General features: G+C 37.6%; 3 protein-coding genes across 4 annotated transcripts; 2 read left to right on the plus strand and 1 right to left on the minus strand.

The window, feature by feature from the left end:
• The first annotated feature begins 652 nt into the window (after positions 1-652).
• Positions 653-5131, plus strand: LOC126598378 (pentatricopeptide repeat-containing protein At1g74850, chloroplastic-like). Its single transcript, XM_050264738.1, has 4 exons — positions 653-2739; positions 3337-3651; positions 3729-3836; positions 4447-5131. Exons 1-4 carry the CDS (start codon positions 881-883, stop codon positions 4784-4786), a joined length of 2622 nt encoding a protein of 873 aa, XP_050120695.1. The 5' UTR covers positions 653-880; the 3' UTR covers positions 4787-5131.
• Positions 5132-11962: 6831 nt separating this feature from the next.
• Positions 11963-13942, plus strand: LOC126598395 (transcription factor MYB1R1-like). The gene is made up of 3 exons (XM_050264757.1): positions 11963-12359; positions 12696-12904; positions 13348-13942. The coding sequence occupies exons 1-3, from the start codon at positions 12098-12100 to the stop codon at positions 13783-13785; spliced, it is 909 nt and encodes a 302-aa protein (XP_050120714.1). The 5' UTR covers positions 11963-12097; the 3' UTR covers positions 13786-13942.
• Positions 13943-16671: 2729 nt separating this feature from the next.
• Positions 16672-27414, minus strand: LOC126598377 (transportin MOS14-like). Of its 2 annotated transcripts, XM_050264736.1 has the most exons (26): positions 27206-27414; positions 25909-25986; positions 25679-25741; positions 25443-25490; positions 25210-25356; positions 24733-24864; positions 24586-24626; positions 23532-23623; positions 22585-22712; positions 22357-22432; positions 22106-22226; positions 21922-22021; positions 21349-21430; positions 20817-20899; positions 20429-20545; positions 20244-20295; positions 19964-20116; positions 19729-19852; positions 19555-19636; positions 19311-19474; positions 19161-19215; positions 18726-18845; positions 18529-18621; positions 18298-18443; positions 17639-17816; positions 16672-17519 (listed from the first exon to the last, which is right to left on the minus strand). In XM_050264736.1, exons 1-26 carry the CDS (start codon positions 27326-27328, stop codon positions 17241-17243), a joined length of 2877 nt encoding a protein of 958 aa, XP_050120693.1. In that variant the 5' UTR covers positions 27329-27414; the 3' UTR covers positions 16672-17240. The 2 variants fall into 2 exon arrangements, with proteins under 2 accessions (XP_050120693.1, XP_050120694.1); XM_050264737.1 differs by lacking the exon at positions 27206-27414 and having other exon boundaries at positions 25675-25741; positions 25909-25985.
• Between the last annotated feature and the right edge of the window lie 93 nt (positions 27415-27507).

The raw sequence follows: 27507 nt of genomic DNA on the forward strand, positions 1-27507 counted from the left end.
ACCCTTGTTGCCCTTCTTGAATTGCGATGTTTGCCACGACCCCTGACGAGCCGCAGACCCCGGTGCGGTTTTTTTGTTTTTTAGCGTTTTCAGTTACTCTTTTGAGGTTTGTGGGTCCCACTTTTGGTGACGTGGACGTCTATTAGGCTCGAACGTGGTGAGCAAACACGTGGCTCGATGACATGCGTTTGGGCTTGGGAACTCTCCTACCAAATCCCACCCATCAATTATTCCGGATTCTTAAAATTTGATCAAACAACTAAAATTATTATAACTTTTAAATAGATATTTTATTTATAGCTATTTGATCAAATTTCAATGATCCGAATTAATTAATTTATGGAATTTGGTGGATCCGAAGATGACATCTTCCCTTTGGGCTTGTTGTGGAAAGGAGGGATCCGCTCCGGATCATTTCCTTATAATCCACAAAATCAGATAATCCGTACCGTTGAAATTAGATTCAACGATTACATATAAGGATTTATTTTAAGAATTATAATAACTTCAACCGTTGATCAAATTTTAACAATACGAATTTTATGATTTAATGGATTAAGATAAAGGATCAGGAGTTCCGTTAAGGGAAAAGGGAGCTTTGATATGCGTGGTGCGACAGTTGGATGGCGGCGACTGCGGGTCTGCTTACTTACTGTGGGCACGGTTCGGGTGGATAACCCGTTCGAATTGGACCCGACCCACTATCTCTACCCTCCTTCTTCTCCCTATTATCCACAACCGCTTCCACGTGTCCTTCTTCAAGCTCAGTCTTCTCCCACCCGCTCTCCCCTTCTGTTTATCTCCTGTAACTTTCTCGAGAAAATCACATAGAAAATCCAATCCGAAGCTCCGAGAGGCTCATGCGAGCCTAATTACCGAAATGTCCTTCTCCCCCACGCTCTCCATTTCCAGCTCTTCGCCTCTCTCCACCTCAATTTCCAAAATTAATCCCAAGTCCCACCACCTCACCGTCCTCACCAACTCATCAACCCACCGGAGATTCCTCTCCGGCCGCACGACCTTTCTCTCTGGCGACCGCCGGCTGGAGTTCTCGGCCAGGGCGAAGCCGAAGGACCTTATCCTCGGGAACCCGTCGGTGACGCTGGAGAAGGGGAAGTACAGCTACGACGTCGAAACCCTAATCAACAAGCTCAGCAGCCTCCCTCCGCGCGGCAGCATCGCTCGGTGCCTCGACATCTTCAAGAACAAGCTGTCACTAAACGACTTCGCTTTGGTGTTCAAGGAGTTCGCCGCGCGCGGCGATTGGCAGCGGTCGCTCCGCCTCTTCAAGTATATGCAGCGCCAGATATGGTGCAAGCCAAACGAGCACATATACACGATAATGATCAGCTTGCTCGGCCGCGAGGGGCTGCTGGATAAGTGCGCCGAGGTGTTCGACGAAATGCCTAGCCAGGGCGTGGTCCGCAGCGTCTTCAGCTACACCGCTTTGATCAATGCCTACGGGCGTAACGGTCAGTATGAAACATCCCTTGAATTTCTTGATCGAATGAAGAAAGATAAGGTTCCGCCGAGTATTTTGACTTACAATACTGTGCTCAATGCCTGTGCTAGAGGTGGGCTGGATTGGGAAGGGTTATTAGGATTGTTCGCCGAAATGCGGCATGAAGGAATACAGCCTGACCTTGTTACTTATAATACTTTGCTTAGTGCTTGTGCTGGTAGAGGGTTAGGCGATGAGGCAGAGATGGTGTTCAGGACTATGAATGAGGGTGGGATTGTTCCGGATATGACCACTTATCGTTACCTTGTTGAAACTTTTGGTAAATTGGACAAGCTCGAGAAAGTCTCGGAGCTTCTTAAAGAGATGGAAGCTGGAGGGAATTTGCCTGAGATTACGTCGTATAATGTGTTACTGGAGGCATATGCTGAATTGGGGTCGATTAGAGAGTCAATGGGTGTGTTTAGGCAGATGCAGGCTGCGGGGTGTATGCCGAATGCTGCTACTTATAGTATTTTGTTGAATTTGTATGGGAGGCATGGAAGGTATGATGATGTTCGAGAGCTTTTTCTTGAGATGAAAGTGAGCAATACGGAGCCAGATGCGGCTACATATAACATTCTCATACAGGTATTTGGGGAGGGTGGGTATTTTAAGGAAGTAGTGACTTTGTTTCATGATATGGTGGAGGAGAAAATCGAGCCGAATATGGAGACGTATGAAGGGTTGATATATGCTTGTGGAAAGGGAGGACTCCACGAGGATTCCAAGAAAATTTTACTTCACATGCACGAGAATGGAATAGTGCCTAGTACCAAGGCCTATACAGGGGTTATTGAAGCATGTGGGCAAGCGGCATTGTATGACGAAGCTCTTGTTGCCTTCAACACAATGAATGAAGTGGGAAGCAAACCATCGGTTGAAAGCTACAACTCGCTGATATATGCGTTTGCAAGAGGCGGACTATACAGGGAGACTGAAGCAGTCTTGTTAATAATGGGCAAGGCTGGTGTTGCCAGGAATGTCCATACGGTCAATGGCATGATAGAAGCTTTTAGGCAAGGAGGTCAATTTGAAGAAGCTATCAAGGCGTACGTTGAGATGGAAAAGACAAGATGCGATCCCGATGAGTGGACCCTTGAGGCAGTTTTAAGCGTTTACTGCGTTGCAGGTCTTGTTAATGAGTGTGAGGAGCACTTCCAAGAGATTAAAGCCTCAGGAATATTACCCAGTGTTATGTGCTACTGCATGATGCTTGCTGTTTATGCAAGGAGTAACAGGTCAGTATTCACTCAATAGTTTCACAATTTTTTTGCTTTCATTTGTTAAAGTAAACCATCAATTTTTAAGCTAATGGTTACGCTTACAATTATCCAACATCATATGTTCCCTGGAGCACATAAGATATGTATTTGCTAAGAGGAGTGGCAATAAAGGATTTAGGATTACTGAGCTTCAGTAACTAACCTACCAGTTTTCTTATGTTCATAAATTCTTAATTTATGTTACATTAGTATCGTAAAATCTGTCTTCCTAAACTCTTAATTCTTAAAAAGTCCATGTTATATTAGTTGCTTGCACTGCTCCAGACAATACATACTCTCTATCACAGAATCTTACAACTAAGAGGACTGGCAATAAATATGTGCAGTATGCCCTCTGCAACCTTAAAGATGTACCCGTCATTCTCCATTCACTACATTGTTAATCTTATAGCCTTTAGCAATTGGTCACAGGAGAACTTCAAACCAAGGGTACTTGATTACTCTTGAAGCTTTCATGAGTATCATTGGTCCATGGGATTTTGAAAGTTTTACAGAAACGAAGTTTATTTGTTTGTCTTGTGATGTCTTACCTTTTAGGCTTCTTGCTTTCAGGTGGGATGATGCCTATGTGTTGCTGAATGAGATGCTTACAAACAGGGCATCGAATATTCATCAAGTGATTGGGCAGATGATCAAGGGAGATTATGATGATGACTCTAACTGGCAGATGGTAGAGTATGTTTTTGACAAATTAAAATCTGAAGGATGCGGCTTGGGAATGAGATTCTACAACACGCTACTAGAAGCACTTTGGTGGCTGGGTCAGAAACAAAGAGCTGCGCGAGTTCTTAATGAAGCAACACAGCGGGGGCTTTTTCCTGAACTTTTTCGTAAAAATAAACTTGTGGTGTCTGTTGATGTGCACAGGTATTTGGAGAATTTGTTTCTTTCTAGCCATGATCTTTCTCAGCTTGATTTCAATCTTGACGTTGGCCATTTTGCAGAATGTGGCAAGGCGGTGCATATACAGCAATGTCAGTTTGGCTAAACAATATGTATGAGATGTTCCTCAATGGCGAGGATCTACCCCATCTTGCAACTGTCGTTGTAGTGTAAGCTGCTCTTTTCATTCTACATTTCTTTTCTGATGTTCTTGTTCTGAAAGCCTCTTGATTTAATAGTAGGGTTTATATGGTCTGGGTATGATAGGATTTATGTAAAAATTACGTATTCCCAGTTTCTCGTTGTAAGGTCTATGGCTTGAATACTGCATATATCGCTGCTTGTGTGCATTTGAGGATATTGATGATGTGCTCTTACTCCTTAACAAAAAAAATTCCGCTTTGACTTTAACATAACAAGCCTGAGAAATAAAAGTTAAAACTCGAAACATAATCTATACATGGGCAAGTCTGACGTATGTTGTTTCTTTCAGCAAAATAGGCTATACTCAAACATGCCATTAGGTGTCATTTGGCGTATTCTTAAACTTGCATAAATACAGCTATTTTATATTGCATTAGAATTCACAGATCAAAGTATTTTGTTGGGGACGGTTACGAAAGGGGGAAAAACAAAAGGAGAAAAAAGCATGAAATGCTATTTTTAAAATTACGACACATTACATTCCCAGAAATAGAATTTGAAGCGTTTCTAACGCTGTTATTGGTATTGCATTCATCAACTTGTCTGACTGCGGTTGATCTGTTTTTTATCTATCAGACGAGGGAAGATGGAGAAAAGCTCAATAACACAAGATCTACCGATCGCAAAGTCTGCTTATACATTTCTGCAGGATCATATGCCAGCTTCCTTTTCTTTCCCAAAATGGAACAATGGTCGAATTCTCTGTCAGCGCCCTCAGCTCAAGCGGATCCTATCAAGCATCGAACCATCCACAGATGAGTCCGAAAGGAATAATATTATCACGTTAAGCAACTCCCCGTTTCCTCCTCCAGGAACCAAGACATCCTCCAGTGCCGTCAATAGCCGACGGTATAATGATGCCGGTTCTGATGAAAGAATTAGGACAAGAACGGAGGTTTTGACAAGCATGGTTTAAACACACAACAGATGTATCCGTCACTTACTAGGGTTCGAAAGTTTTTACTCACTTATTTCCCAAATCAGTAGAAGAAAGGGAATGCTGCTGCTCCAGTTTTGTGGAGAACGATTTTCGGGTCATTACCAATACCAGTGTTAGCTAATAGCTTGCCGGAGAAGGCAGCATCGGCCGCACTGCAAAAAGCTCCGTTCGACGTTGTTTGCAGTTTTTTTTTAGGAAGGCGTCGAGGATAGTGGTTTTGTAGCCGTAGGTTATTCTTTTTCATGTGTAAATGGACATTAGAATTTTAGTTCACAAAATAAATGACCTTCAAATGCTTATGTAGTAAAGGGTATTCATGCATCTTTTTCTGGGGAGTCTTGAATTATTGATCTTAACAAAAGAAAAACATGAATTGGTACCGTTTGAAATGCTTTTTCAAAAAGCACTTTGGCTCAAAAACGTTTTACCGAAAGCTCTTCTATAGCACAACAAAAGTTTTATTAAAAATGCAAGTTCTTATTGAAAGAAGCACGAGGGTGATTCATCTATTTCTCCATCATTTTCTTTGAGACCAAGAAGACACTCGTGGGAATACAAAGTGACCAAATGATTCTTCGCAGAAAGAAATAAAGTCAAGAAATATCACATGGTCCCAAATGCTAAGTAGTACGCCATATACCTACTTGCTAGGATTGAGATTCTTTCCGGATATCAAATTCCGAAGCCTATAAATTGGGCAATTCGGACAGTTCAATTTAAATCACGCATTATCTATTACACTATGTTTGGATGAGAGAAATAAACTTGGAATTTAGGTAAAAGTCAGAATTTATAAATTGACATGCACCAATTCCTTTGTTTGGATTCATAAACATAGAAATTTAGAATTTCCGCGTGGAAAAAAAACTTGGAATTTGGGATCTCTAATTCCCAAGTTTAAATTTCATGTAAATAGGTGTCATTTCCCAATTTCTATGATTAAAATTATGTTTGGATGAAGAAATTTAAGATTAATAAGGAATTTTAAAATGACGGAATTTTATTTTCTAGAATTTGTGAATTTTCTTGTTTGGTTAACCTAAAAGAAAAATGGAATTGATATGGAATTTGTTATTTTTAAACTCTTAATCATAGAAATTGGGAAATGACACCAATTTACATGGAATTTAAACTTGGGAATTAAAGATCCCAAATTCCAAGTTTTTTTTCCACGAGGAAATTCTAAATTTCTATGTTTATGAATCCAAACAAAGGAATTGGTGCATGTTAACTTTTACCTAAATTCCAAGTTTATTTCTCTCATCCAAACATAGTGTAAGAGTTTAAAAATAACAAATTCCATATCAATTCCACTTTTCTTTTAGGTTAACCAAACAAGAAAATTCACAAATTTTAGAAAATAAAATCCCGTCATTTTAAAATTTCTTATTAATCTTAAATTTATTCATCCAAACATAGTATTAACGTATTCTCACTGACCCACCACACACACAATCTCTCTCGAATGCCCAAATATCTATTTCTTGAACAGTTAGAATTGCTCAATCCTTGCGGATCTCAAGGGTTGAAGTGATAAAGTACCAAGAAAAGATGGACATTGCCGAATTGATGCGAATAATAAAAGCAAAAAAGGATTTAAATTCAACCGCGCTTGTCTAAAAGCCATAAAGTCAAAAAAAAAAAAAGTCCCAAGTTAGAAGTAGAGACGCTTCCATTGGAAGTGCTTTCTTTGATGGGATACATCACTTGCTGCCTGGCTTTTTTAATCCATGGGCTCTAGAGCTGGAGATCCGAAGAGGATCTCAAGTTGGAAGTGATAGAGTACCGAAAAAAGAGAGACATTGCCGTATCAATGCGAATAATAAAGGCAAATGCGGATTTAAATTCAACCACGCTTATCTAAAAGCCATAAAGTCAAAAAAGTTATGTCCAAGTTAGAAGTAGGGACATTTGCTTCCATTGGAAGTGCTTTCTTTGATGGGATCCATCACTTGCTGCCTGGCTTTTTTAACCAATTCCCCTTTTATTCCAAAATTAGTAGTTTAGGTGATGGCTTCCAATGATACACCTTTATGTAACGCGTGAAGAAAAATTCTATCGTATAACAGTACACATTGTAAAATGTAAATATTAGTTTGCTTTAACTATTGTTATCAGAAATAGCCTTCAACATATACACCGATACTAAATAGATAAGGAGGGCCATTGTGCACCATTTGAGTGCATGTGTGGAATTAAAATTTAACACGAGATCGTCTCCGGATCTCTGCCTCTATAGTAGACAGACTCAAAAATCCGGATCATTCAATTTAAATTCTGCAACCTCCATTGTTTATTTCACAGGCCCATCTTACGCACAAACCCACACCCTCATCTCTTCATCTCTCTCGAATGATCCAGATTTCCGAGTCCATCTGCTCCCAAGACAGAGATCCAGAGAATAAGGCAAGAAGAAGAAGATAGAGTGCAGCAAATGGATGATGGAGCCCCACAAAAACCTTATCTTTGGTGTTATCCTAGCTGCTCGCAGAAGCACTATTTACCCACCATCAAAGTGATTAGTTTATCTATACATATAATATATAAATGCATGTGCATATATATAATAAAGTGTACGAGCTTAAGGGATAACGAAAAAAAAACTACCTCTTCTTTTCAGAGGACAAAAAGCGAATATGCCAACTTGAGTGACGGTCCACATAGCATCTCTTAATATTTTAATTAACTTTATAATACATCCAAGATATGTAAGTTAAATAATCATAGATTGATAACTACTATAAGCATAAAGATTAGCATTGAGCTGGTTTAATTAATAACTAATTGCAATTGCAACTTGAGTGTCAGTCCTTCGAATTATTGAATTAATACTCCGTCACTTAAAGCACTAAATTTTAATTTTTAATCTAATAGATGTTCTATTTTTGTTTTGACAACCATTGAATTTGACCTAAAAATTTTAAGTTACAGAGTAATATAAAATTTTAGTTCATTTTGAGATTGCTTTTCAATAATAACATTGAATAATACGAGAAATATTGACTGAGATTAAGAGATTAAAACATTTGTCATTTTGACTACATTTGAACTTGTTTGGTACTTGCTTTTTAAATAACTGAAAGCACTTATGAAAATATTTTTGGAACTAATTCTCAATAAAAATGCAAGTGAATCCCGTGCAAAAATAACATAACCGAAATTTCTTGCAAGAAACACTTAAATTGCTTTGAAAACCCAAAAGACTTTCTCTAAAAATACTTTTAATCATTTATAAAGTACTTACAAACCAACCAGTAATACTATGACAACTCTATTGTGCATGAGTTTGAGGTTTAGGATGTGGATAATTAAATATGTAATTATTTGTGTTATCTCCACTGCTTTGGATAACAAGTTGGGTTCGACAGGATAAAGAAAAGGGGGTGCAGACAGCATATAATATTTTGTGACAGCATGAATTGGTGGTTGAGTGGGGTCTCATTGCCGAGTGAGTATCCTCGATGGATCCTTTTTGTGAGGATTTCGGAAATCTTCCAATCACATCCATTTATTGTACATTGTACGACCAATTTTTGTCAGGTACTGTTTATATTCACTTTTAAATAAAAAAATTTACAATGATTTCTAACTGCACAATATAAGATGAACGGATGTGATTGGAGAATCTCCATAATCCTAACAAAGAGGATCCAGCGAAGATCCTCCGGGCTCATTGCCTCTCTCTAGTTATTTCCTATTCCCTTTTTAACTCTTTCTAATTTTCAATAGCTAGGGCAATGAACCCATATTGATACACTCCGATCCTAGAATAAAGGCGTGCTCCCATGATGGGTGACCTACTAGGAAGTTGCTCATGAGTTTCCAGAAACAAAATCGTGAGGGTGTAATCGGGCCCAAAACGGACAATATCGTGCTACGGTGGTGGAGCGGGCCTGGAATGTCACACATATGGTATTAGATGATTCGGATTTTGAAAAAAATCCAATGAAATGTGGAATCTTTGTGTACAAATTTATCACCAAGCAACATTTGGTTGTCACGTCCCTTCCATCCCATTTTCATGTATATAATATTATCCATAACTATTCGGAAAAATCGTGATCACGTTTTCAAATGATAAAATGAATAAATATTAACTCACATCAAGCGGCATAGCTAGAATTTTGATAATTTGACGAAAGATTGAGATGGTGATGAGTTAAAAATAAGAGCGTTATATTTATTTAAATCGTCAATTCCTAATTATAATATGGTCTATTAATTCTCAAAATTATCATCACTAACACTAACCTCAAATATAGTCAATGAGTTAGTCAATTTTTAATGCACGAGTCAATAATTCCTAATTTTTCAACTATTAGATTGCAAAATACAACGTCAGAGGTAGATAATATACATGTGTTAATAGACTTAAAAAAATAGAATATCAAAATAACTCAACTCCGTACTATATAAGCAATGTTTAAAATATCGATATGCATGTTTATTAAAATATCGAGGAATATACCGGTATCAATACATGTTGCAATTGATGAAAATTATGAAAATTTGCAATAGATAGATATATCAATTTATTGAGATTTAACCGAAATTAGAGAAATATTTTTAAAAAAAATTAAAAGTTCGAAATTTGATGCTCATGAAGTAATTAAAAGGAGTAAGATTCTCTCCCCTCCTATTACCATCCCCTTTCATTCTCTCCTCTCACACTATTCTCTTTGTCTTATTCTCTATATAAAAAAAATCAAAACAAGGTGTAGATGTGACGTAATCGCAACCGTTTAAATATGAGAGGATGGAGGGAGAGAGAGATTAAACAAGGTATAGATGTGACGTAATCGCAACCGTTTAAATAAGGCGTAGATGTGACGTAATACTATGACAACTCTATTGTGCATGAGTTTGAGGTTTAGGATGTGGATAATTAAATATGTAATTATTTGTGTTATCTCAACTGCTTTGGATAACAAGTTGGGTTCGACAGGATAAAGCAAAGGGGGTGCAGATAGCATATAATATTTTGTGACAGCATGAATTGGTGGTTGAGTGGGGTCTCATTGCCGAGTGAGGATCCTCGTCGGATCCTTTTTGTGAAGATTTTGAAAATCTTTCAATCACATTCGTTTATTGTATATCGTACGATCAATTTTTATCAGGTATTGTTTATATTCAATTTTAAATAAAAAAAATTCACAATAATTTCTGACCGTACGATATACGATGAACGAATGTGATTGAAAGATCCTCAGAATCCTTACAAAGAGGATCCGACGAGAATCCTCCGGGCTCATTGCCTCTCCCTAGTAATTTCCTATTCCCTTTTTTAACTCTTTCTAATTTTTAATAGCTAGGGTGGCAAGCAACCCATATGGTATTAGATGATTCGGATTGTGAAAAAACAATCTAATGAAATGTGGAATCTTTGCGTACAAATTTATTACCAAGCAACATTTGGTTGTCACGTCCCTTCCATCCCATTTTCATGTATATAATGTTATCCATAACTGTTGAAATGCACGAGTCAATAATTCCTAATTTTTCAAACATTAGATTTCAAAATACAACGTCACAGCTAGATAATATACATGTGTTAGTATACTTAAAAAAATAGAAAATCAAAATAACTCAACTCCATACTATATAAGCAGTGTTTAAAATATCGATATGCATGTTTATAAAAATGTCGAGGAATATACCGGTATTAATACATGTTGTCGTTGATGAAAATTATAAAATTTGCTATAGATGGATATATCAACTCATTGAGATTCAATCAAAATTAGAGAAATATTTTTTTTAAAAAATTAAAAGTTCGAAATCTGATGCCCATGAAGTAATTAAGGCCCCGTTTGGGATTGAGGTGATTTTAAAAAAAGCCACTGTGAAAAAAAGCTGAGGGTCATTTTTGTGTTTGGTAAACTGAAAAAAAATGGCTTATTTTGGAAGCTGCTGTGAGAATAAGCTGAAAATCAAAGGAAAAGCTGAAGCTGCTATTTGCTGCTTTGAAAAAAAGCCAATTTTTTCAAAGCACACGGAGTTACAGTGCTCCTTTAATGAAAAGACACACTATCATCCTGATTTTTTTTCCAAAAGCACTTTCATAAAAAAGTTTACCAAACACTCTACTGGCTTTATTTCACAGCAGCTTATTCTCACAGCACAGCCGCTTATTCTTACAGCAGTTTTTTTTCAAAGCACAGCAATACCAAACCAGCCCTAAAATGTGTAAGGAAGGACAAAAGTGTGGATGCAGAGATGGAAGGCATTACTTGGGCTCTAGCCAATGAAGTTGGCACGGTATCGTTCGCTTTTGTTCGTAAGGAGGGCAATCAAGCGGCGCATTCCGAGGCGTTTATTAAAAAAATAGAGGTTCTTTTAATTGGGATCATATCAGTCCCGAATTCTTCTTTAATGTATTAGCGGAAGACGGAAATATTTCAATTAGAATAAAGTCAAGTTCATCTCTCGACAAATAAGAAAAAAAAAACTCGGTTCAAATAAGTAAGAGTAAATTGTAGTAATAGTTCTTCAATTTTAATCAAATTAGAGCAATGATCACTCAACTAAAAATCCATTACCATTGGTCCCTCAACTCATCAAAATGTGTAGATATAATCATTTTCATCAACTTTGTCAAAATGAGTTATGTTAGAAGGACCATTGCTATAATTGGGGTCCCTCAACTCATCAAAACGTGTAGTTATAATCTTTTTCGTCAATTTCATCATAATTTTGTCAAAATGAGTTATGTTGAAAGGATAATTGCTACAATTAGGTTAAAGTTGAGGAACCATTGCTCGAATTAGGTTAAAGTTGAGAGACCATTTCTTCAGTTTGATTAAAGTTAAGGGACCAATGGTAATAGATTTTTAGTTGAGGGACCATAGCTGCAAGTTTTGATGAGTTAAGAGACCAATGATAATAAATTTTTAGTTGAGAGACCATTACTCTAATTGATTTAAAATTAAAGAACGTAACTACAATTTAGTCAATAAATAAAGATGTCCGAAAATTCTAATATTCCACCCTATGTTGGAAAATAAGGATTTTAATGCCAGATATTTATTTCAATTAGATACCACGTGTCCGCATCTCACACGAATATCGGAAACTTTACAGCCTTTATACACCGTCGATCCACATGGTGCCACGTCATCCCTGTCGTCTCCCACGTATATAGATAAACCTTTCCCGCACAGACCTCTTCGCTCCCATCATTTTTATTTCGCTCTCCTTTTCTTCTCCAAATCGTACGGCCTCAGATCCATCGTCGCCGAAGAAACAGAGACTGATCGACCGGAAACGTCATCGTCGCGGTCGGTGAAGATGTCGTCCGGCACGTGCTCCACCGTCGAGCCCGCGGGCGCGGGAGAGATCATGCTGTTCGGCGTGCGCTTGGTGGTCGATTCCATGAGGAAGAGCGTCAGTTTGAACAATCTCTCGCAGTACGAGCAGCCTCAGGAGGCCGCCTCCAACAACGGCAATAACGGCACCGCCGCCGGAAAGGATGACGCGGCGCCCGGTTACGCCTCCGAGAACGACGTCGTTCACAATTCTGGCGGGAATCGCGAGCGCGAACGCAAGCGAGGTCAGTCTCTCTCTCTCTCTCTCTCTTTCTCTCTTTCTCCCCGATAATCTCCGATCAGTGATTCTAAACTCATCAATCATTCAGTCAATTATGTTTATTGTATTGGATTCATAAAAAAACTGGAACAAATTTGAACAGTGTTTTGGTCACCGGTAACAAAATTTGCGTTTTTGGACATAACATTTGAATTTTGCATGTTCTAAATTAATCAAATTGCTAATTTTGTTTATCTGTGTTAATCGATCACTTTCGATATCGGAAAAAAGAAGAAATTTCATTTGAATTTAGTTAATTTTGGTTGAAGAATGTGTATTTATTGTTTATTGTTGTAATCAGGGGTTCCATGGACGGAGGAAGAGCACAAGCTTTTCTTGCTTGGATTGCAGAAAGTAGGGAAAGGAGATTGGAGAGGGATCTCAAGAAACTTCGTGAAGACTCGCACCCCGACTCAGGTTGCCAGCCACGCACAGAAATACTATCTGCGCCGGAGCAACCTCAATCGCCGGCGCCGCAGGTCTAGCCTCTTCGACATCACCACTGATACGGTAACGATTTAATACCCTCTAGTTCTGTAACAATTAATCCAATTCAATTCATGTCTTTTGAGTTTTGTTGGAGCTTAATATGTTCATATGGATCTTAAAATTAGTTGGTTTGCAGTCATTTGAATTGGCGGACCTTGTTTATAAGTGCTTTAGTGAATGAAATGGGTATGCAATTTCTGAAATTTCGATGCGATTTTCTCCCTGATGAGTTTCTAGTGTGAGCATAAGATTATTTACATTTTGGCAGTTCAAGATTCGGATTGCTTTTGCTAGCTCAACAAAGCTAACAAAACGAAATCAGATTGTGGATTTGTTATTCTGCTGAGTGGATGTTATAATTTCGTTTGCCTAATCAGTTGTTTTCAACATTTTTCGACATTTTTTCACCACCACCAAAGGAAAAGGTAAGCTTATCATGATAACTTCTTTTTCTTGTGTGTTAGGTCGCTCCAACTCCAATGGATGAAGAGCAAGTACAGCATCAAGATAACATATCTCAGTCCCAGTTGCATCCGTTGCCACCCCCGCCACCATCCGAGTCTCGCAATGCTGGTGGATTTTCGATGGTGCCAAATTTTGCAAGGACTGTAGGTCCAGCTGTCTTGCCAGTTCACATTGAGAACCCAATGGGTAATCTAGCTCTTCGACAAGCAAATCCCGAGAATAGTACTTCGGGCAAGCTCGTCCACCCAGTTGCCCTTCATTCGGCCCCTCATGCGACCGCAATATCTGACCTAAACTTGAACTCAACGACGGACACATCGACCCTAACTCTCAACCTCTCCTTGTCAATGGACTCGAGGGAACCGTCGTCAAGGCATTCGGCTTTCCAGACAATGCCAGGATTCAGCAACGGGGATAGCATGATCAGTGTCGCTTGAGAGCGTCGATTTGGGGGAATGGTTTATAATTTAGGCAAGGTAAATTAGGTGACTGAACTGTTTTTCTTCTTCTAGTTTGTTGTACAGACCCTTAAAGATAATATTATGTCCTTTTCTTGCTGTTTTTCTGCTATTATAATTCAGATCCTTGGTTTCATTTCGGTGCTTTTGTTACTGGCGTGTTGGTCCCCTCCCCTTGATGGGGCCTTGTCCAAACTCACTAGTGGCTTTCATAGCTTTTTAAGGTGGGAAAAAAAAAAAAAATCTGAAGTTGGGTTTTGGGGAACATCGTTTGGTATACCGAGTGTTTTAATACAGGAGGTTAGATTTTTAAAACTTTTTGACAACTTATATTATGACACTTGGTGTATTGAACAGTATTAAAAATTTTCTCCTTCAGCACCCCACGGTGATGTCACCATGGCGTATTGGACTCACGGGGATGTCACCATAGCATAGGTATACCGTTACTGTGGTGTTCTATGTCAATGAAATAGGAATTACATGGACAAAAATTTATACACGTCTTGTACAGGATGTCATTGTGGTGATGGATCCGTATTATGTAAGTCCTCTATCATCGCATTCTGAACTAGTATAAAAACGTGTCTTAACAATCATGTGCTAGTGATACAACATTTGTCTGCCACAACGTTCCGTCTCGTGTAGGTCTTTCTTCATGAGTGGAGAGCATCCTCTTATCCTTTACTTATTTTGGATGGACAAATTTAGTTCTGCGATTGTGGATTGAATGTGGCATGGCCGTCAAGGATGGTGGTTGTATATAGAAAAGTGCATGCGACATTGGCGAATGCCTTATCAAAACGAAATGTCTAAGATGAATTCAAAGTGTCAACTTTAATGAGTTAGGTCGGCTTTTGGCACCATTGGATTAGGCAGAAAAATGGTTGCTTTCACCGCCACTATTTGAATAGGCTGAAAGCACTTTTTCGAATGCTGTTAAAACGCTTCCATCAGATTTTGATAAAAATAACTAAAATTGCTTTTGAATTTTAAAACTACTTTTTGTTCTTGGTGCTTTCTGGAGAAGCATTTCCAAGTGTGGCGAGGATTATTTTGATAATAATCATCGTGAATTCGTAATATTGATACATAACTCGTTTGGAAGTGTTTTTAAAATAAGTGAAAGCGCTTTTAGTTAAAATTTGAAACCAATTCTTATTAAAAATTCAAGTAGATCTTGAAAAGCACTACAAATGCTTCCTACAAAAAGCGAATATATGGTGCTTCATTCAAAAAATATTTAAAGTGTTTTTAGGACCCAAAATCCATTTCATCAAAAGCACTTTAATCACTTTAAAAGCACTTCCAAATGAGCCCAAACATATTTTATTTTTTCGGATAAAAAAATGGATTCATTGTGACACAGAATTCATGGTCATCCACCGTTGAATTTGATATCAAGTGTCCTTTCCTCAAAACATAAGGACTATTGAAAGTGGAATAAACTGTGCATGTTAAACACACTCGAAAAGCCAATACTTCTACCAAGTTTTCCTTCCTGTCCTTTGACTCTCCAGTTTTCCGCTTTCGAGCAGAGCCTTCAGGTCAGTTTATATAGACGAAAGCCGCGGTTTAGGAGCCACGAAAGTATATCCCCGGAAGTGCTCACCCGCAGTCGGTGTCGGAGCGGGTGAGTCGTCCAGAGCCATTGCAGTCCAGCACCGGTCAAAGTTGGCCGTGCAGTCTTTCCCACTCACATTTGGTTTGAACTTTGGGAGCACTTCTCTGGCCTCCAACTTCTTCCAGTTGATCGATCGAATAATGGATCCCTGCTCAAAAGCCTACAAGTATACACAATAAAATTCACATAGAACGGTTCACAGGGTAAGCAATCAAAGACAGTCAATAAATTTCCAACTACACATAATTTCAAAAGGAAAGTAAAGACAGGATCTTTGGTACATAAAGGCCTCGTTTGGCGTCTATGCTTGGATAAGATTAGATAACTCACTAGATTCAATATTCGTCAAATGAAAATATGGACTAGCCGTGAAGCAAACTCCCTTACAATTCTACCGTTTTTGTCAGGATTCGAAGGGCTAAGTTTCCTTAACAACTAATGCATCTATTAGATTTAACCGGGACAAAATTTGAAAGTGGCATTCATTTCTTCGTTCAATACATGAGTTATCCGATCTAATCCTAGACACCAAATGAGGCCATAAAGATTGAGATTTAAAATCCCAGCAAGCTTTTCAAGCAATTTTTAATTTAAATTCACTAAAATTAATTAAAAGAAAATAAAAATCACAAAAACTAGAACCTAAAAGAGGGGAAATTTTGAAAAAATAGCCAATTTTAGAGACAGGATAGAATTTTAGCCTAACTTTCTACATTTTTATAATTCTAACCAAAAATCTGGATAAAAAGTCTTTATTACCCCTAATAATACTAGGAAACTTTAACGAAAGTTCCCGGTACTGTACACTTTAACGAAAAACCATATTTTTACACTAAAAAGTCAATCATGTTACTATTCACTTTACACTTTATTTTTTATTTATCGTTAAAACTCAAAATTTTCAAGCTCATTTCATTAATTTTCCTATAATACTAATTCTCTCCGGGCCGTGTACGTTTCCCTCTCTCCTTCATTATTCGCCGGCGAGGACCTGCGAAACAAGAACAGTTGTAGCGGGCACCTTTTTGTGGTTCTCCTGAATTTAATCATCTCATATCATGTTTTACTAACAACTAAGGAATGAAGATGTATCGATTCACCTGAACTCGTTAAGTGCATTCGGAAATGTACATGCATTTAAATTGCGATTGCTAGAGAGATGAGTAAATACATTCAATTTCCAGCAGAACTTTCGAAAATGCTGGGACTTGGAAAATTTCAAATTAAAGACAACATCGGAATTGAAATTTCCAATCCAACTTGCATCCCTACACTTGGCCGATTGACAAATGATGTGGAACATGAGCGATTCAACGGTCTAGATTACAACATATGAATCAATCAAACAAACAAAGCTTTCAATATAATTTGTTCCTTTTTCCTAGCATCGGAAACCAATTGAAAAAATCTCCGGAACCTAAACAATGCAACTGTTTGGATTACAATATACTGAAGCTTTCAATATAATTTGTACAACCACTGACCACCGCCACCGCCACCACAGCTTCCGATATCCGACGACATGAAAGGACGGAATACTCCTAAAGAATGCCTAAATTTTTCTTTCCTTCAGTAATCTACAACTCTATACCATGCCATCCTACCCGACAATGCCAAGGAAACCAACCACTCATACAGAAACCGGCCGCTCTCTTCGATACATGTGTAGGGCATTCAATCTCCTTAAAAATTGGAGAATCAAACTAAAACACTGAAACAATATGAGAAAAATACACAGTAGACAACTCATTTTACCGTCGACAGCCGAGGCGTGAGCAAAATGGCCACTCTAAGACGACTAATCTCTCCTTTACGATACAGGTGCTATGCTCAACTCAAGTGGCCTCAAAGATTGTTGAACAATCTCCACAACTGTTCTATTACGGCGGCAAACATCCGATAGGTCCTCAATTGGAACAGATAGAGCATTATCGTCAGCCCCGGACACAGCATCTGACAATGCCTTCAAGAATCTCGAACGCTCAACTTCTGTCACAGCCGTCAAAGGAATTAAAGAAACACTCTCCTTGGCCCACTCCACTGACTGTGGCCCATAAGCTCGAGATAAAGATAGTAGTGTGTAGGTTACCTGTGCGATGGGAGAGCACAGTGAAATTCCAGACATGTATCGAAGACACATACGATCAATACTCATGCAATTGACAGTGATTGTAACAGTCGATGCTGATAATACAAGTAAAAAATTACCAGTTCTCGTCGGGAGCTTGGAAGTGCTCCTGTTAGTGAAGCAATTAAGATTCTTGTGATGCTGGACCCTCGAGGAATAATGACAGAATTCCTGATTGGTAAGTATTGTTTTCCCTCGGCAGAGTTTGCAAGATCAAATATATCGGATAAGAACGTTAATATTGACTTCGATGCCTCTCTGCAAAGAAGAGAATGAAAAGGTAAATAGCCACGCTCAACCATAAAGATAATTGATATCAAACACGGAAAGAAAAAGTCTCTGACTTTTAACGACACAGTAACACCATGTACCAAAGATCACTTGATACACGCAGAATCAGAAATCTAACAAGGCTAAGTAGGAGCCTTCAACAGAGTAAAACTTCCAAATAAATAACGACAAACTTGAGATACAAAAACAGAGGGGAGGGCAAAGTTGTTGTGAAACAAAAAATAATTTCTTCAACAAAGATCTGACTCAACTGCAACTAGATATTTAACTGAACATGGTAAAAACTAATTTTACTGAAAAAGTTGAGGTCGAGTTGAAATTACTACACACACAGTGATGCAATGGTCGTCATACCCAGTGCACAAGGCTCCCGCTTTAAGCAGGCTCTTGGAAATTGTTTGAATTTCAAAATTTCAAACTTCTATTTACATGGAGAGAGAGAGAGTACCTATGCTGCACTGTAATCCCAATCAGCGAGCAATCTACTAATAATGGAAATACAGCGGATGGAATAAATAATTGAGGACAATAGCGAATGCATCTTGATGCCAACAGAAAACAATCATCTGCTATATCAGGTCTTGCAGTAAATTCCTGCAATAGTTGTGTAAGTTAACTACAAGAAAGATAATATTTGAAAGAAAAATCAATTGCAGGCTCCAGCTCAATGAAAACTTACCTGAATGCTAGTGAGAAGATGTGTGGTGTGCATAAAAAGTGCTTCAATCAAACTTTTCAAATAATTTGCACAATATGGGTCAGAACCAAATATCTGCATCATAAGAAGCAACAAATGAACCAATTTAAATTTATAGAAAACGACAAAAAAGAAAAGAAAGCAAAAATTCAGGTTTTTGGGTTTAGCGGATAGCTTGCCTTTATAACTTCGCTAGATAAATAGAGGAAGCATGGTTGGTGATGCTGTTGATATAAACCTTGAATCTCCTCCAGCATTGCTCCAATTGTAAATTCCATGTACCTTCCAGAAGTCCTCACCTATAGAAGGACAATGAGTAAGACAAGAAAGATTTCAATAAAACACTACCAGACAATCAAATTAATATGGCTCACACAAGCCGCTAATGATACAAAAAAGGGATGCTCTCTAGACTAACTCTTCAGCACATCATGTAAGGCAATGGAAAAATTTTTAAAGACCCACACACGAGGCGGCAGGCAAAAGGACAGGTACCATAGTTGAATCACATAACACAATGCATTCAATGTATACAGTAGCATGCAAAAATTCAAGTCTACAATAGCTTCAGTGAACTAAATTTAACATTTTAGAAGCTGGATCAACAAACTCACAGCATATTTGCAAGCTCGGCACAGAGACTCCATTGTCTGCATATCCCAAGCACGACTTCACCATAAACATTCAAAACATGAATAAGAATAAATAGAGATTAATATCAATACTGAAATATGTTACACAACCAGGAATGTAGAAACACTTACATATCAAATATGGCTTTAAAAATTGGCCAAAGTCTTTGAATTGCATCTGCCACAGCTTCTGCATGTTTCACATACCTAAAGATGTATCCAAATCGATCGATGTGAACGGTTAAATCACGAGCAGGCTTGCTATTTAGCGTGTCTGGGCCCTGGCGGACAACTTCCTGGTTATTGACAGCAGTAAATCAGCATATCACCAACAAAAGGATTCATACGTAGATTTCCTTCTAAAACTGAAACACACCTGTAAAGGAGTAACAACGGGCAAGCACAAGGCCTCCAAAGCCCTCTTAGCATGATCTGGGGGAAGTTCAGTAATGACCTTGCTGCATGCGACAATTCAATAGACACTTGGATCAGCTGTATCATGCAAAACTACATAGATCATGCAAGATTGGACGATGCAGAAAATAGTTACCTTAAGGCTTCAACTAGATGTAGTGAATCATCAGCAGAGACCTTAAAACTGCCTTCACCATTCACTGCCCCATGGTATGTATGGAAGAGTCCATCCAAACATCCAGAGAGCTTTAACCGGCAATCTGCATCCAAATATAAAGCATCCATAGAGATAGAGTTATCAACTATGAGGCTGACTAGATTAGTCAAAAAACTAAGGAAATTTTTTCTATTGAACTCATGTGATTTAGTACCATCACAAATCTGCCTAAATGCTACAGCTGCAGCTGCTGCACAATCAGATATACCCATGCCACTCATGAGGATATGTAGAACTGAAGGCAGTATGGACGGTCCGCCGGATGCAACATCAAGCCACTTTGAATACGCTCCAATAGTTAAGCAAACTGCAACACTCTCCACATGCAGGTAAAATGAATTTAGTACACCATATTAGACAGACTGGTGAAATATAACTTCTATAAAACATAACCATTCACGACAGATGAACTATACCTAATAAAAATACATTACCTGTCTGAAGTAGTTGAGGATGCTGAGGTAGTTTTAGCAGCCTATCCATAACCTGTGCACATCAAAGAAAGCAAAAGAGAAGCGAGTTTATGAGATCATAACTTTGGTATTACTTCAGTTTCAACTTCTATAGGACAATAGTAAAACTAGAAAATACTTAGACATGAATTTGCACAACATCATACCTTGGGCATTACTTCAGCTTCTACTGTTGAAACATATGTTGATATAGCCCGGATGCCGAACAAAGCAGCTTCCGCTGGGTGCCATTCACTTTGTTCATTGTGACAGCAAGCTGCAGCCTTAATAAAATGAAAATATCATGTCCAAAATGTAGCAGAAAAATAAAAAACGAATCTTACAAAAAGAAACTAAAACTGCTAAAGCAGTAAAGAACCACTCCGTCAGAGAGAAGATTAAGCATCCTTCAATGTATTAAATATTTTCCAAACATACCAGTTCTTTACAGGTTAATAAATTTTCAATGGACACACATATAACTGATATGTCAAGAGAATATTTAATGAACTTTACACAAAATTGGAGTTACAGTTGGAAAAAATCAAAACACACCTCGTCAAGCTTCATGTAAAGAATTCTAAGTGTTGCATCGCCCCCTAAAACTGATGCTGCATCAATTAAGACATCCGCAACAGCTGGAAACAATACAGATTCAGTCATGCTACATTCAAGGTCTCATCAAGAAGAGTATGAATGAGGAAGAGGCAAATAAACTGACATTCACATAAAATTAAAATTTAAAATAAACAAAACAAAAGACCAACTTTCTAGTGGGACTGATCTCCAACACCAGTGGTTTGGAAGAGGTTCAACATGAACAGGTCTTTAATATCTTTATAAAGGTCTTTAATATCTTTATAAGAAATTCACACATGGATGCCCATTTTATTGGCTAGAAGTTGCCTTGCTTAAGGTTCCCAACAACAAAAATATATACTGTGTGCTATCAGATGCAAAATTAGGCAAGAAGTTGTGTTCTTTTCTATGTACTTCAATAATTGGAACAACTGCATAAAACTTAGGCAAATTTTTTAGGGAAACTATAAGACAATGACACACACCAAACAAAACAACTAGGAATTACCATATCTAGTCTGCTTAAACTCCTTCAGATCTTCATATGAAAGGTCCTGATAATCTTGAGGATATTGAATCCGAGAGCTTACCTGTCAACAGTTTCAGTCTCTCAAAGTTTAGTACAATAAAAGAATGTCAAAATGCATGTAATGTGGTATTTCATTAAGTTGAAGCTCAGTTTTACGATAATTGACCATTTTCCCATAATAATGTACTTTTTATGGTGTATGAGGATCTTAATTCTCCAATATCTGCACACCCATTTAATTTATGAGACAAACGGTAATCATGGTGGATCCCTGTATCAGATAATCATTTCTTTGGAGAACCTCTAAGCAGAACACAGATACAAATATCAACAACACTAAAGAACGAATGTGATTCTCTTTAGATGAATCCTAGGTAACAAACTAAACTATTAGCTTGGTAAAATCACTTAATTATCATGAGAACAATTCAACATATAGTGGTACCATTACATTCAGAAAGCAACACACATTACATTCAGATATTATCAATAGGTGTTTGAAACTGATGCCACGAATTACAATTTTAAAGCTTCTAAGAAAAAAGAACTTACTAAGGATACAAGTGACTCATAAGCTGGACGAAAAACTTCCAGCCTTCTATTTCTCTCAGCTTCAATGGAAGATTCATTCACAAACGAAATATATGATTCCCTGGAAGTTTAGAGTTCTTATATTGAATGTCTTTTTTTTAGTTTTAGACACAATCAAGTACACTGTGATTCTAGAATGACTCACCATCTGGTCAAGTTCACCTGGAGACTGTGCCAAAAGTTGAATGTCATGGAAGCAATATAGTACTCTGGGTGTGAAGCAACTTCCAATAACGCATGTACAATCAACATTGATTCATCTGAGCCTGAAGAAAAGATGTTATCAACCAAAAAGAAACAGATCAGACAAAGTTCAAAAAATTCAGAGCTCATAAGAGACGAAAAACATCCAACAATTCCTCATAGAAGTTTTTGATAGCTGCTAAATACGTATACCAGTTGCAATAAGTTCAACATATGAATCACCCATGTCCGAAAATAAGCGAGTAATGGCCTTCACGTCTTCCTCATCCTGAAAACAAGAATAGAGATAGCGGCAAAATAATCATCAATGAAGTTACTATTTCGCACTTGATTTTAATGATTAAGGGGTTGTTTGTTGAGCTTTATTTGTATTTTGTAGGTAAAAAAACACTTTTTAACCCAACTCTACACATGGAATACCTTCGAAGAATCTCTTAGCTGTCCCTTAAGATTCATTACTTGGGGGACAAGCACTTGAATTAAGGGCATCTGCACAGAAACACCACCAGAGCTTCCAGCTGCTGTATAGTGTATCAATTCAGATATAACTGCAATGAAAAAGAAAACCAAGAGGGGAAGCAAAATAAGAAAATCCACCAGAGGGTGAGGCAGAAATTGATGAACACATACAGTAACTGCCTAAATTTACAATATGGTTTTGACAGAGAAGCAATGTGAAAGACATAAACCAGAGAGCTGAGTTAACAGATTTCAATACTACACCATCCATGCAGAGATAAATGCTAAAACATTGACATGAAATAATTTGACGATAATATTGAACTGAACGTCAGAACATAACGAGGATTATAGACGACTTAAAAAGAAACATAGCTAAACACATTTTATTCAAGGAAATGTAATATATTTACAGTAGCACTTACTTTCAGTCCGATATTTACCACATCTTTGATGTAAGAAAATTTAACATGCAATCAGAACAATGCTCATTACTAACATTCTGCATTACCTACAAATTGATTGGCAACTTTCTAGATAATACCTACTTCAGAAGATTTGACATACTAAACAACCAAAAAAATTCAAACTACCCTTTTAAATATCTTTAGAAATAGAACCTCCAAATGTTGAAATTGAAACACTTTACAGAGCCAAATCAATCCAAAAAAAGTCTGTTGGAAGTTCTACCAGGAAATTTACATCTCAACAAATTATAGAACTACATCATAAAAAAGAACTATATACACTATTAAAAAAAAGCAAGATGTTATGAAAGCATATTCAAAATTCAAACAAGTTGGATTTATTGGGTGCTTGTATCACTGCTATAAAATCGTCATGGTAAAACAAGCTGAAAACGCAAAAGTATCATACAGTTTTCATCAGCTTATCAAACTTGTTTTTACCATTTACTGCGGCCTCTGAGAGTAGCTCAGAATTCAAGCTTGAGAGGGCTGTGAGCACCAATGGATGGGATGCAAGCACAGATCCAGGGATCCTGAAACCCACAATAGTTCATTTAAGTACCACGAATTTCTATCGGTCTCCCTATAAGAAGAGAAGTCATAAAACAACACAAGATGAAATTTGGGACTATCATATCAACACCCACAAACTATACCAATTTTACAAGAACAACAATTATACTGCTGTGACATGTGTAGATCTACATATATTGAAGAAAGAACAGGTTTCAACTATAACAAGCATTGCATAAATCTCAACTTGCAAAATGTACTGCAGTATGTGCCACTACAAAAATGATTTCCATTTTTCAGTATTATAACCAACACGTGCAGGGAAGTAGAATGCATGTTTGATACCATATGGAAATAAGTGCACACATACAAGAACTTTAAAGGACTTCTTCCCAAGTTTAATGCCTGAATTGTACAACCAATTATGCACTCTCATATAAACTAGAACGATGCAAAATATGATCCACAAATTGGCTATTGGTGAATCCACAGATTCAAGGCACTCCACATACAACTGCCCACAGTAAAACTTCACATCACAGATCATTGAGGTATATTCAAGTGAGATCTTTGTAATAAGGCAGTAAGACCATAGCATGTGATCTTTTCCATGGAAGAGACCACGAACCTCCACATTACAAGAAGTTTGGAATCATCTCTCCAAACAACCGCTCAAACCAAAATTGTTTTGTCACTTGGGTGGCACTGTGATGCCCTAATTAATATTCCAATAGACTATACAGCCTCTAGACATGACTCCTATAGGAAACCACATTATCTCAGCTATGAAAAGCCTTGATATGTTAAAAATGACAAAGCTTCCACATATCTAATTACATTCCTTACACAAAAGATTATATATATATGTATATGCTATACATAAACATATACAAAGAAAGAAAGAGAGAGAGAGAGAGAGAGAGAGAGAGAGAGAGAGAGAGAGAGAGAGAGAGAGAGAGAGAGAGTTAGAGAGAGTTCATACCCATGCTTCAGTCGAAGCCAAGAAGCAAATGCCTCAAGAACCTGAAAAACCAACCAGCAAAACGATTAAAAAAAGGCACTCTAACAGCCATCAGAAGCAAGTCTCAAACATCAACAAAGTGTAACTTGTACAATTCTGAATAATTACCTGCTCCTTAAGCTCATTAATATTCAAACAGGCTGTCAGGATGTTAAGAGCAATCTCCATTTGTGAAGTCAACTCTTTTTCAAATTGACGGCGTCTTTCTGGGCGAGCTGCAATTTTGTAATTGGATACTTCCTGATTTTAAATCCCAGAAGAAAACGAACATGGTGAAAAGGTAGGCATCTGTCAATCAACTAAAGTTTTAAGAAAACATACATTGTTTGGACTAATATATGAGACCACTACATAAATTTCCCCCAGCAAAAAGTAATGAAAAGACAGAAGAGAATGATGCTGAATATCTTAGGAATCATTACGAAGGGAACAGTATGCTTTAGAAAGGACATCCATTATTTCTAAAGTGTACAAAACACTTTCATCATATTACAGGAGAAGGTTTAAATCAGCCTTGTCACACACAGTTGCACACTACAGTGCAAATATAAATTCAACAAGCATCATATCTATATAGTTATATACCTCAGGCAAAACTGTTAGTAACTCCAAAAATCCTGGTATAAACTCTGAATGCAAATTCATCTCCTCATGAAGCCACTTAACAATACCACCATCCCCCCAATCTTCAGCGCTAACATGTACAGCCAAAGCAGCAACAGCAATGCTAATCTACAAAAGACAGATAGTTGAGCTTAATATCCTCTTGGGATCATAAAATCTGATGAAAGAGTATCAGAGAGAGTTCTGGATAGTACCTGAGTTCTGACTTTAGGGGGGCCTTTGTGGAATTTTCTCAATAAGTTCTGCATTCAAACCATGCAAAACTTTCAATACTATAAACAGACAATCAAACCATTCTTCATATAGATAAATCAGGTCCATGACACTGTCAGAAGACACAATCGAACCATTCTTCATATAGACAAACAATCGAACCATAGCTTACTCAATTCTCACTCCAATTGTCAACGGATAGTGGATACTCACTCACATTTAACGAATCACGTAACGGGTGAAAAGCTTCAGAAGGTAGTTCTTCAAAATCTCGTTGTACCTAGACACAATACAAAATGAACTAAGAATCTATACATACGCAACCAATACAACATAAACAAGGCGTACACATTTTGAACATAAGATATTTTAAGCATCTATGGAAACAGGACACAATAAAGCATGTGCATGAACATTGACGGCCAACTATAAGGAGAAGAGAAATACCTTGCTTCTAAGGGTCTGTGAACAAAATATTAAAGTTTCTAGATTGCTAGTTGCATCATGAAGCAAGTTATCAGCAACCTAAGAAAAAGAAGCACAATAATGTTCAGAAAACTCAACAGTAGTAAATTCAGCTAACAAAACCCATATACCAAAAAAAATAATAATAAATAAAGAGAATAAATTCAACTTTTGTTTTGGCCTCAAGTAATTAATTCAACTTAGAGAGCAACATTTCGTATAATCTAACAGGTATAAGGATAGAATTGGAACACCGATAACTAATAAAACAGTAATTTGGCAAGAATTTTTACATGGAAACCGCAAATTAATGGAAATTAAGGACTAGGAAAAATAAACTTAATATATCTAGTTGCATAAAAGAAAAAAAAAGACTAAAACCGCTGGTTTACCTTTACCTTCATATACCAAAAGTGAAAATCTTGAAAGAGATATTTATCATTGATTAAGAAAAAGGTTAAGGGTATAGATTTAAAGCTGCGTAGATAACTAAAAAACACCAGATACCCTATCTTGTATGTACGTGTGTGTGAGTGTGTTTTAACTTTTACGCGAGTGCTAAGCACATGCATGGTTTAGGGGTGGGATGTCCTACTGTCTTGGACACTTTTCAAGACATTGCACACACGGGAAATCTTTTTGTGTTAAATTTTATGATCTTAAATAGAGTGTTTTTTTTTTTTTTAAATAAGTTCAGATTTATTTTGTAGTTTACACTACAATAAATGACCAGCTCACAGTTCAAATATACATGTAAACTCACATCATCTTTGTTTCTTAAGCTCAGTGTTTGAGTATATTTCGTTCTACGTTGTTCTCAGGCTCATAGATGAGCTTCCCATTATAGATATAAAGAGATGCCACAACCAAAAATGATCGATTCTGCAAGGTTAAACCTTTCGGATCAAAATTTTCTCACAAACCAACCAGAGCAACAAATTGCTTCCCTCCCACATATTAAAAATGATATACATAAGAAAATAAGTAATGCTTCTGACCCAAAGCATACCCCTCAACTCAGATTATTGACCAAAACCCTAAAATTAAATTCATCTAATTCAAATGGAACGAACTAGGGATTCCAAACTACTCAAAATCCAATCCCATCACGAGTGACAAAAACACCAAACTAATCACTGAAATTACAGCATATACTAAGCGAAAATCGAAACGAGAACCGAACACCAAACTCTCACAAGCTACAGCCACCAATGAAAAACTTCAAAAAGCCGAAAGGAGAATTCAAATCAACAAAAACAGAAAGTGAACGGAAAAGCACCTGCCAGGCGTCGAGCGTCCGCTGGAAGTCCTGCAGCCAGCGATCGGCCTGCAGGTGGACGCCGTCGTCGGGGTGATGGTAGAGTGCGTTGAGGGCTTCTTTCACTGTGTTCTGGAGCTCCATGGTTCGTCGTCGCAGCTGCTCTCCGAGCTCCCTCTTCGCACTTGTTCGATTCGTTCCTTTTTCTTATCTTTTTTTTTTTTTAATAAAATAAAACGGGTTTTTGGCGCCCCCCGCGGTGAGAAGTCGAGGGGCTTTTTGGAGCTGCCCTGGCCGTCGGATCTGCGTGCCGATGTTTGACT

The sequence above is a fragment of the Malus sylvestris genome, chromosome 14 (genome assembly GCF_916048215.2).
Source record: "Malus sylvestris chromosome 14, drMalSylv7.2, whole genome shotgun sequence".
Lineage (NCBI taxonomy): Eukaryota > Viridiplantae > Streptophyta > Magnoliopsida > Rosales > Rosaceae > Malus > Malus sylvestris.